The sequence below is a fragment of the Vigna umbellata genome, chromosome 10, assembly GCF_029865625.1.
Source record: "Vigna umbellata cultivar VRB3 chromosome 10, Vumbellata_1.0, whole genome shotgun sequence".
Classification (NCBI taxonomy): domain Eukaryota; kingdom Viridiplantae; phylum Streptophyta; class Magnoliopsida; order Fabales; family Fabaceae; genus Vigna; species Vigna umbellata.
The window spans coordinates 9,477,902-9,489,841 of NC_142174.1; the positions used below are offsets into that span (position 1 = coordinate 9,477,902).

The 11,940-nt window shown below is 32.3% G+C and overlaps 3 protein-coding genes across 3 annotated transcripts; all 3 read right to left on the reverse strand.

The window, feature by feature from the left end:
- Positions 1-159: 159 nt before the first annotated feature.
- Positions 160-797, reverse strand: LOC124820052 (uncharacterized). Its single transcript, XM_047291683.2, has one exon. The coding sequence runs from the start codon at positions 537-539 to the stop codon at positions 351-353; it is 189 nt and encodes a 62-aa protein (XP_047147639.1). The 5' UTR covers positions 540-797; the 3' UTR covers positions 160-350.
- A 2,183-nt stretch (positions 798-2,980) lies between these two features.
- Positions 2,981-4,518, reverse strand: LOC148191827 (thymocyte nuclear-like protein). Its single transcript, XM_088100641.1, has 2 exons — positions 4,380-4,518; positions 2,981-3,561 (listed from the first exon to the last, which is right to left on the reverse strand). Exon 2 carries the CDS (start codon positions 3,510-3,512, stop codon positions 3,060-3,062), a length of 453 nt encoding a protein of 150 aa, XP_087956767.1. The 5' UTR covers positions 3,513-3,561; positions 4,380-4,518; the 3' UTR covers positions 2,981-3,059.
- On the reverse strand, positions 4,173-8,741 carry LOC148191828 (immune-associated nucleotide-binding protein 9-like). Its single transcript, XM_088100640.1, has 6 exons — positions 8,652-8,741; positions 8,282-8,521; positions 6,697-6,974; positions 5,508-5,672; positions 5,291-5,428; positions 4,173-4,560 (listed from the first exon to the last, which is right to left on the reverse strand). Exons 2-6 carry the CDS (start codon positions 8,514-8,516, stop codon positions 4,360-4,362), a joined length of 1,017 nt encoding a protein of 338 aa, XP_087956766.1. The 5' UTR covers positions 8,517-8,521; positions 8,652-8,741; the 3' UTR covers positions 4,173-4,359.
- Positions 8,742-11,940: the final 3,199 nt, after the last annotated feature.

Sequence of the window (11,940 nt, forward strand, 5' to 3'; positions counted from 1 at the left end):
AGCATGACATTTAATGAGTGGATGAAATAGAACAAACAGGTAACGTGCAAATCAGAACGATATTACGTTTCGCAAACTGAAACCGAAAGTCTCCCGAGAGAGAGAAAGAAGAAAAAAGATGTGAATGAGGATTCTTCAAAGTCTACAGAGCCATCAATATAGACTACAAACTATAAAATTATTTATTTGCAGGAATCATGAAAAGTATTACTAAAAGGAAAAAAAATAAAAGAGTCGGGTGGTTGGTGGTGTTTGGACCAACCATGGAGAGAAAGAAAGAAAGAAGAATCTGTAACCTAAAGTATTATCTGTTACAATGGAATGGAAGAAATTGAAAAAGGAAGAAAGGATTAACGAGGATGAGTGTCAGCAGCCTTCAAGGTCTTCTCTATAAGCTTACGAGCTTTTCTGCTGCGAATCTCAACTTTGACACTCGCACTCTTGTCCATCTTTACGTAAGGTTTTCGCCCTTTCTTCAGGTTCAGAGATCTCACCTTCGACTTTATCGACTCCACCAGATTTCCCAGCTCATTCTTCATCCCTCTCTCTCTCTATCTTCTCTCTTTCACAATTCCACACTTTCTCCCACACACAACCAATCCTATATATATATATACACACACTCTTTCATCCTCTGCCACATAATACTGTATTGTAAAAGTCAGAACTACTAATAATATTTTATTAAAACGCTCTCGATATTGACCGCAATTATTTCAATTTCAATGAAAATCGTCCTGAGGCACAGAAGAGAGAATTGAGGTTTAAATCAGGAAGAAATGGACCGGCGCGTGGGAGGGGGTGCACGTGTTAGTGTCGCACTTAAACTTAAACACATGCATTATGTGGCACACTTTTCAGCGTACATTATTTCCAAATAAATGATCAACGCCTCGCTCCCTCCTTCATGTCTGTCCCAACGACCTCTTTGTCTGTTTTACTTCCTCGCATTTAAAGAAAACTATATTATTTTTTTATGAAATACTAGTTATATCTTTTAATGATTCTTAATAAATCAATTTTTATTTAATTAGAATAAAAATTAAATATGTTTTTAACCTTTTAATTTAAAAAAAAATTAAAATTAATTTTTCTTTAAAACTTTAATTTAGTCCTTAAATTTTCCACTTTTATTGATATTAATCATTTGTTCAACTGTACAAACAATGCTTCAACATAATTTTTAATGTTTTAAAACTTCAATGCACATAGTGTTTAAGGAAAATTGATTTATACATTTAAAATTAATGTGGACCAGAGTTTTTTTTTTAAAAAAGACTAATTTTAATTTCCTCTTGAAATTAAGAAACAAAAAAAATTTTAACCGTTAAAATAATATACTTACAAGAAAAAAAGCCATTTAATAAAATTATTTCAAGGATGATGCATTTAACATTGTTCTTAGTTTGTGTAAAAAAATTTGCCAAATAGTCACATAAGTATGAGTATGTGATCACAACAAATAGACGTTTCACTCAAACTTTTAAATTGTTATTTTTCAACGATAAATGTGTATTCGGATTCAGTTAAGTTATATTAAATTCAACACAAGTTTAAAAACTATTTATAATTTTGGAATTAATTTTAATTTAAGGTGGATTTTATTTATCTAAAACTAAGAAACAGGTCAAAAATGTTGAAAACAAAAACTGATTTTTTGTTATCATCCTACTCAAATCTGAACACACCGTAATAAGTTTGAAATGAATGAATGTAAAAAATGCTATAATATTAATGAAGCATCGATTTGTGCAGCTTAAAATGCCATGAACAAGAATAAAATGTATCAATCTATTTAGATAAACCAAATGTATATATATACATATATACAAAAAAATAACATACCTTATGGGCATCACAAAAAATAGCATATACTTATTTTCTTTTTTAAGAGTCGACTGAGTTTCGAAGGTAATACTTAGAAAGTTAAATTCGGTCAAGTTTAAATAAAATTAAGAAAAAACAAAACATTACATGATTTTTAATTCCACTATAATTTGAGATAAATTACGTAAATAAATGTCAAACATATCACAAGGTTACTTGAAATAATACCTTCCTAAGTTGTAGCCTCTTTCTCCTTTTTCACAACTACGTGTGAAACTCTTTATATGTTTACCCATCGGTTGACCATGAAATTAATTTTTCTATAACGCTTTTGTTATTTGTTGGAAAATCTTTTTTTTTTCTATTATTCGGTTGGCACTTTGATTTTACAAAATTAATTTTCTCTACAACCTTTTACAATAAGATTTTTTACCTCCAAACTTTCGATTTCAAGTGATTTCAAAAGTAAACCAAAAGCTCAGCCAATAACTTTTCGTCAATTACACAACTCCGGTAATCTTTGAAGATTTCAATTATTTATCATTCATTATATTAAAAATATGGAAAATAATTTAGGTTGTGTGTGATGTTGAATTTCGTTGAAGATGAATAAATAAAAACGAAATTTTATCATAAATTCAACATTTAAAAAGGGACAGATGGAGTGACTATTACCATTAAAAAAATATTAAATAGTATAACGTCACACATTTATTATTATTATTATTATTAATGCTACGTTTTCAAGATTTCTAAACAATTAAATGCTAAAAAAATACAATAGTATGATGACCCCCTCGCTTTATAAAATCTATAATTTGAACTCCAATATTAAAAATGATTAATTTCTGTGCTAATTAAGAAGAATATTTATATATTAAAACTATTATTTAAATTATGTTAGTATATGATAGCTCAATAAATTAATTCGAAAAAAAGAAAAAGGACGGTCGTTTATTGAAGGACAATAGAGGCCCAACATGAGTAGGCAGAAGCCCACACGTATCATTTCTGAGTTGAGGAGCCGAAAAGACACTTTACCAGTGACGGTGACGACGGTTACGACGGTGGCGGTGAAGGTTAGGGTTAGGTTGCAATTACGTAATCTTGTTAAATGATGGTGGTAAGAAGAAACTAGCAGGGAAAAGGAGAATGGTAAAGAAAAGTAGTTACTTAACGGAAAGCAGAAGCAAACAGGGAGTTAGATTACATACAATGTGAGAGTTGTGAAATCAGGGAGAAGAGTCACCGTGGGTGTCGCCGTGGTAGCCGCCTCCCAAAAGACAGATTTGGTCCCAAATGAGGTCTGGAACAGGGACAACGGAGAGCCTGGGTTGCCTGAGGAGAGCAAAATCCTTGAAATGCTTCATCTCCTTCAAGTCCACGGGCCTCCTCATCTCTCCCACGGCCTTCACGTCCACTGCATCACCGTCCCACTCGCGGACCACGGAGACAACGCCAACGATTCGGCGGGCCTTGGAACCAGAGTGGTAGAAGAAGCAGAGGTCGCCGAGGGACATGGACTTGAGGTATTTCTGGGCCTGCTTGTTCTTTACCCCATCCCAATTGCTTATGCCTCCGTTCGCCGCCTGGTCCTCCCACGACCACTCCGACGGTTCCGTTTTCAAAAGATACCTCTGCTTCTTCTCTTTCTCTTTCTCCACCTCTTTCTCTCTCTTTCCCATCTCTCTCTTCTCACCTTTTCCCCCCAAATCTCCTCCCGCCTATATAACCCTACTTTCAAAATAAATAATTTTAAATTATTCATCCAAGATAACACCGAAAATAAAATTAATTTAATATTAAATATACTTTTCCATGGAGGCATATATGTGTATAGTAGGATGCCAAACCAATAATTTACTAATAATGTTTTATTAAAACACTCTCAATATTAAGTTTCGTAGAATCTTAATAATTTACTTTCCACAATATTCTTACTAACGGATTATTCATTAACATTTCTTAGAATTAAAGAGATGTTCATTTTTCTATATTTTTGTTGGATGGATTCGATAAATATTTCTTAGAACTAAATGAATGATAAATAAATGAATTATTTTCTCATCCTACAATTGATAGGAACAAAACCATAATAGCAGAAAGGAACAAGATGAGAGATACTATACTGCCTGTTTCCTACAATTGATCCCAACTGAGTAAATTCTCTTGACTCTTAACATGGGCTAGTAATAGTAAGACTATAACCGAAATCTCACTAAAAGAAGCACCAACTAGCAATCATAATAAGTTTCCTAGTTTATATTAATTAAGAAATTAATCAATCAAAACATAAAACAAATACGGTAGATTTAAACAAACAGTAGAAGTACTTCCACTTATAATTTGACAGAAAACACTGAATTTGCATTGAAATTAAAGTATGAAAACCAGATTAGAAAACATCAATCCCATAATCCATGATTGTCAAACATGAAATAAAAGTAATTGCATAATTGCAATGGTACTTGTAAAATGTATTAACTCCGCGAAAGAGAAAGCTATTTGATGTCACCATCCTAGAGAAAAATATCAAAGAATGGCACAACGACCTTCAGCTTGCTTGCGAAGTTCTTCGTGGGCCTTCTCAAGATTTTCTCTCAGTTTACGTATTTCTTCATCTGATCTCCTTTGAGCTAACATTGCCTTCTCCTCAGCCTTAAGTCTTGCAGCTTGCTCCTCATCTAACTGTTGCTTAAGCTTCATAGTTGTCTCATTCAATTTTGATTCAACCTGAAAATTCATATAATTAATCCAAAACAAAAATATTAAAGGTAACACTCCACTTATTATGTTAATATTGTTGTTAGAATATTTAATCTATTTATCATCATTATATTATGTTTAGAATTATTCTATTTATTAGTCCATGAAATAGGATGGATCAAATGCAATATGGATGGAGCATAAGCATCATACTCTGATCATGGATATAAAATAGCTTATGGTGGTATCTTTAGGAATTAAAGTGTAGAAATTAAAATGATTTAAAAAAAGTTCACTCAACATAACACTTTTTTTGCTTACAGTTGAGTCAGTATGGAGTATCTATTCCTTCTGGAATGTACCCACTAAACTACTTATTAAGACTCACTTATCAATTTCATAAGGCTCGTTAATAATTACTATACATGTATATGATACACACAGAAAGATAAGATTATCCCATATTACTTAATTTATGAAATTAAACAAGATTTAACCAATATTAGATCCTATGCCAAAACACCAATAATATTTTATCCGAATGAGTGCAACTATTCAATGAGTTTAAATACCGAGTAAATGCTGATTTTATTCAACCAAGTTGCTTATTAAGCACTACACTGCAATACATATGCAAAGCTGCTATAAAAAAATCATTAAAATAAAAGAGTCACATTATTTAACTTAAAAAAAAAGATTAAATGACATCAAGTTAATCAAAATGGTTAATATAAAAAGACATGGACGTAAAGAGTACCATCTCAGTAATTCGCTTTAATTGATCATCATATGTTTGCTGCATTTGCTTTTCAAACTCCAATAGTGCATCTTTAGAATATTCTTCTTTTAAAGAATCAAACTTTCTTTGTTGCTTATGCATCTCCATTGCTCGAATCTGCAATCAAATGAATGAAATGATGAATTAACTGATATCATGTATGCTTTCCAAGATTTGATGTTCACAAAAGCTTCACCTTCAGTTCTCTAAACAACTCATCTGTATAAGGCCGTCCACCATTTCTTGACAGAACAATGTTTACAAAATAGAGAAGTTTTTGAACTTGTCCAGAACGTTTCCCTTCATCCTTAGTCTTGTTATCAAAAAGTACAACACGATTCTCACACAGACCAAGAATTTCCTACAGTGCAGTTAAATTCAATATTTCAGTTGAAGATCAACAAAACTAAGAATTTCCCATTTGAGATTCGGCAGATGGACTTTCCTATAATCCAAGATATATTCAGCCAGGAAAAAAGAGTATCATGCCACTAAAAGAAGTAGAAAATAACCCTTTATTAGCCGGAATTTGTTGACAATTACAAATTTTGATGAGTTTCACATCAATCAAGACAATAAATAAGAAATAAAACCACCAAAGTCTTGCTCACATTTCTTACAAGAGTTAATCCAACATGAAAACCAGGCAAGTGAAGCACTTTTAAGAATTCTGCTACTCGGTTATTTATATCTTTTCTTACAAGATATACCAATAAGAAAGTTCAGAACATATACAATCAATTCTATATAAGATATTTGCCAAACATGATACAAGAGCAGATGAGAAAAACAAGCCATTGCACCAATCTTTCTGCATGTACAAGTTTTAATCTCCAAATGGCATCAGATGGGTGTTTAGACCTGTTTATTTATGAATTTCATAAGAAAAAAGTGTTTTAATTTACTCATTATTAGATAAGTTTTAGTAGATGAAAAATTAAAATCTTAAAATAAAGCCAGTTTTATTACTTTTCTAATAAGTTAAGAAAGCAGCTTCTAGAAGGGAAAACTCAAAAAAGGGTATGGAATAAATGTGTGCTTTTTAAAGCATATCCAAACACGCATAAAGATATGTGCACCAGGAAAATGAGTTAAAAAATACATTCTAAAGGTTTAGGTAATAACTTACTGAGGGGCATGAACAAATTGGATGTACCAGCCAAAAAAAATTATGTACACATTTGCAAAATTGACCGTATATATTTAAAATTCCGGCAAAGACCAAATGTATTTTATCAAAGTTTTGACGTATAATACGTTCAAAGATTGTTAAGCCCGTTGTTCAATTTAAACAGAAAACTAGACCACAGTAATTGATACAACAGGTTAAAAATCCAATGAATATAAGAAAAAAAACTAGACGATTGCAATGCTCAAAGAAAAACCTTTAAAGCCTTTGGACACTCGCGACCTAAATAATCCTCCATGCTCTCTTCGTTTTCTTCCAAATCATCTCCTCCAGTGAAGAGAACAATCATGTAATCCACAATTTTGCTTCCAAATAATGACTGCAAGGTCCTTAGAGCAGTTTCTTGTTCCTCAGTAAAGCGTGTTCTAACTGAGAACACCACAATAACCGCATGGATCCCATCTTTAGCCAAATCAATGCATTTGACAATTTCCTCTCGAACAAACTTAGATCCAGAAGACAAATCAAATAATCCTGTGAAACTTTTTAGGTCAGATGAATGTAACAAAAGCTTCCAAGAAACAAAGGACATAGATAAACTCTCTAATAGGATTTCTACTTAATATTGAATAATTAATAGAACAGAAAAAAAACAAACAGTTATAATGAAGTCATTTGTTGGACGCTAATGAAGTCATTTGTTGGAACACTTGAGCTGAGATATGTAGAACAGGGAATGGATGCATGTTTCCCCTTTCAAATAAGGAATCACAAGGGATTCCCCTCCATGGCTATTAGAGATTCAATATTTAGTTCGGGTAAAGTAGACTTAATTTCAACCTATGCTCTAGCATTCAAAATGCATAAGCAAACTTTTGCTCAATCAAAAGTGCCATGAATATTAATCTATGCTGGTTTTGCACGGCGTAAGACCACCAAACATGTTTTTCCTTAAGCCAGACTTGAAAAACTCATGTATTGCTCTTCAACCATTAGAATATTGAGAATTAAACTATACAAATTTAGAAGACTTCAGGTACACAATATAATCATGATAATAGGGTAACCCTTTATAATCATGATAATAAGGTAACTTTTGACACAATATAATCATGATAAATAGAACAACCTTGACACAGCCTCAATCATCATTTGTCAGGACTATTCGGAGTAAGTTCCTTGGCTTGGACAGGGCATTTAGTTCATGTCGCTATTCCGGGGTCCAGGGGGGAATACGTTCGATGGAATAATTTATTAAGTATATTGCCGCACCCCGAGGGATTAGGTCCATTTTTTACAGGTCAGTGGAATCTTTATGCTCAAAACCCAGATTCCAATAATCATATATTTGGTACCCCTCAAGGAGCAGGAACTGCTATTCTAACACTTCTCGGGGGATTTCATCCACAAACTCAAAGTTTATGGTTGACTGATATTGCACACCATCATTTGGCTATTGCGTTTATTTTTCTAGTTGCTGGCCATATGTGACACAGTATAATGATGATAAAATAGGATAAATATCCTAACAAAGAATAACTTGGGTGCCACATATCATTCCTTCCACACAAACTTGTCAACTATCATTGCAAGTCTAATAGGGTACTTAGTCTATATCTTTGCAACCCAACCCATAGGATTATCACTCAGCCCTTCTAGCTATTAGTCACAAATCTTTCGTGACTGGAACCCTTCGACTAAACCGGTGCCAATTGACCCAATCTCATGGACACAATATTAGTCAGAAATCTTTGGTGTGGTTGGTCCCAACCTATGCCAATTCACCCAAATCTCCCAAAGAAAACACAAATGATAACATTAATATGTTATTATGCCTTTACCTGGAGTGTCAATAACATTAACACGCTGTCCGTCATCTAGTTCTGCTGTCCCCAATTCACATGTGGTGGATACACCAGAAGAGCTTGCCCTTGAATTGAAGACCTTCCTTCCGAGAATTGTATTACCCGTCGCACTCTTGCCATCACCAGTTCGCCCAACTAAGACTACTGTCCGAACCTCATTAGATGAGGAAGAAGTGAGCTCCCAATCATCATCAATAGAACTTCCACCCATAGTCACTAAAATAGAAATTAAAAAAACTTAATGAAAACGAGCGAGGGGAGATAACCAATTTAAAAACTTAAAACAATTGAACTATAGAATCATGCTAGATAAATAAATACAGTAATCGCCGTGACAGGATGTTACCTGCACTTTCTAACCTCTTAGAGAGGTTTTCTTCCAAACAACGCAACCTCTAGTAGGTATAATACAAAGCTGCCACCAACACCAGCAGAATTTTAACAGGTATACTTATAGATTTATCTTTTTGAAGTTTTTTTTTCAATTTTATTATTTAGTAACTATCTTTTTAAATTTCAATTATTACTTATAAGAAAAAATATTTTTTAATAATTATTTATATAATAAAAATTTACAAAATATTTTTTTTATAATTTTATCAAATATTATGTGAAACTTAAAGTGTAATGTATACCAAAAATATATATTATTTTGATTTTATTCTATGTATAAGATATTAGATAAGTTTAAATAAATATAAAATTGTGTATTTAAATAAAAATCAAGTTTTAAAATGTTGAAATAATAACTACTAAAAAAATCTGTTTTAACTTATCTAACTTAATTTTCAAAATAATATTTAATATTTATTGGTAGTTGTAACAGTTAATAATATCATAAATTTTAAAAAATATTAAAATCAGTTTTAGCGCTGAAATAATTTAAAAAATATATATATTTCGTGACAATTGTAACCACCCATAAAATTATTATTTTTTAAAATAAAATAATTTAGAAAACATAAAAGTGAATAAAAATAAAAGTTTAATCAAAATATATAACCTTTTCAAACATAAAATCTATATTTAAACCATAAAAACAAATGAGGTAAACTAAAACAAACTTAATATTCTATGGGTACTGAAAGAGGAGAAGAAAGGCTTGTCTGCCTCAAAGTATAAATAATGAAAATACCATTACATTCATTGTTAATATAATATATTTCAAAATTAAAGTATACATAATGAAAACACCACTACATAAGATCATATATTTCAACATGGTTAAGATAATAATATATTTAAAGATGATTTCAATTATTTTTATTCTCTTCTTATTTCAAATTCAGTTTTAAAACGTTAAAATTTCTAACCTATTTTATTTTATGATAGTGATCCTTATATATCTAAACCAATTGTCCACGTGGACACATTCAAACTGGAATAATTTTTGTTGATTATTTTACAATTTATTGGTCCATAATTACAGAGTTTCTTATTTTATTGTATATAATTGTTACTTGTGTATGTTTAACAATTGGATATATAATTGTTATCCATAGATCAAAGAAATTGGCCAATCACTGAAGAGATATAATTTGTATATTCATACTCATATCAAAGTTGATGGGACATGCATAAACAAAGAGACTGAAATTATATTTATATCATCTCACTTAAATTATATAAGAATAGATTGATTGAGGTTATTAAGTAAATAATAAATATAATTAATATATCGTTATTTATATGATTGTCTATGAACTTTTATTTGGATCTTAGTTTAATGATGAAAATACCAATTAGTTTCTAAATTATAAGAATTATTGTGATTAAGTGACTTGTAAGGTAAAGATAAATCGAGTATATATGGACTTAATAGTTATGACGCTGAAATGGTTGAAAAATATTCAATCATACACATTATAATATATATTAAGTTTTACTTTTATTAATATAAATAATTTTATTGCTATATTTTTTATGTTTTATAATATATTTTTTAATTAAACTAATTATCTCTTATAAATAAATAATTTATACTAAAATTGTAAAACAAACTATTTTATAATTAAATTACATAAATAGGACTTTTTCTTTATAAATGTAATAATGTTTTTTATTTTAACAATAGTAATAAATAATTTTTATTTTTTTATTATCATATTAGACACTCCTGCGTTTTGAAAAATAATTAAAGTTAAATTACCTTCAAGATTTCTTGGTTACTACTATAGTTATGAAATAAAAAGGGCAAATTCATCATTAAAGAAAGACGGGGCGCGGATAGCAGTAAGCAAAAGGAATGCAGATAGTATAAACCCCCATTGATCAAAGCATGACACATTTCATATTGACCTGTTTTAATCTACTATAGCATGTCCATATAATAATGGTTTAAAGTTTGTAGAAAAATTGAACCTTAAGTTTGTTAAAAAAAATTTAAACCTTGGTCCTCAATTTTATATGATAATTTCAGTTGGGTCCTCATTTTTGTAACTGTCTCAATTGGGTAATATTTTTTTGTAAAAATGAACAAATTTTACCCTAACCGTGTTAGGTGCTTTCAGACGGCATTAAATTTAGCTGAGTTGTATTTTATGTTTTGATGGCATGGCATTGTACATTAAATTGAGTGGGTGATGTGTTTTATAATCATCAAATCCGCGTGGCGATGGTGCTTCTTCTTCCCTCCAACCACTGATCACCTTTCACCTCTTCAGCTCTCCGCCCAAACTGCTTTCTTCCAACTTCCACCCTCAAACCCTCACTCTCCAACCGAGAGTAAAATTCTTCAGATTAAAACATTTTTACTAAAATAAGATTAGAGAAAGAGAATTAAGGATTTGGTCAGTGAGAGAAGAGGAATTGGAATCCTAGAGAAGACGAAGACAATTAACTGCATTCTACTAGTCCGAAACCCATTAGGGTTTTTCGCCTCTTCTACCAGACCAATTGGAATCTGCATCCTCCACTTGAAACCAAAAGGGAACCAGAGGAATCCAGAAGCGCTCATCTCCTCCGCTCATGCGCGTCCGCCTCAGCCTCCACCCAATCGGGCGTCACGAGTCGTGGTCCAAGGCGTCACTAGTACCGTTGTTCACCATCGGAGGCATCGCAGACCATGGCGTCAAGTCCTCCCTTCTCCTTCTTCTCTTCGCGCGTGAGAGAGAAGCTCTCTCGTTCCTCCGTCAATTGCCTCTTGTGCGAGCTCGGTCGTCGCGAGGCGTGAGCCAGGGTGCCACCAGCGCCATCGGTCGCCGCCAAGCTCGCCGCCGGTCACCGCGCAACGTCACCAACAATGAAGGTGATTGGTCTTCGCGATGGTCTGATTCAAACTCAGATTTGGGGCTTTCTGTTTCTAATTTGGGATGAGGCGCGATGATGTTGAAGGAGATGGTTGATGAAGGCGCTGATGAAAACTGGGTTTTGTGGTGTTTCGCAGGTGATTGCGATTTCAATTCGGACTAACCACTACCTGAAGGGAGAGGCATCGTGGAATGTTACATGGGACACGCGGTTGGCGCGGTGGCTCTGTCATCCTGATTCTGCGTGGCTCATCTTCGGAGCTTTTGGGAGTAAATATTGTTCTTATTATTGATGGTCTGGCGGTAGACAATTAAAAAGGATGAAGTGTTTTATGTTTGTGATAATTTTCTAAGAAACTCAATATTGAGATTGATATTGTTGAGTTA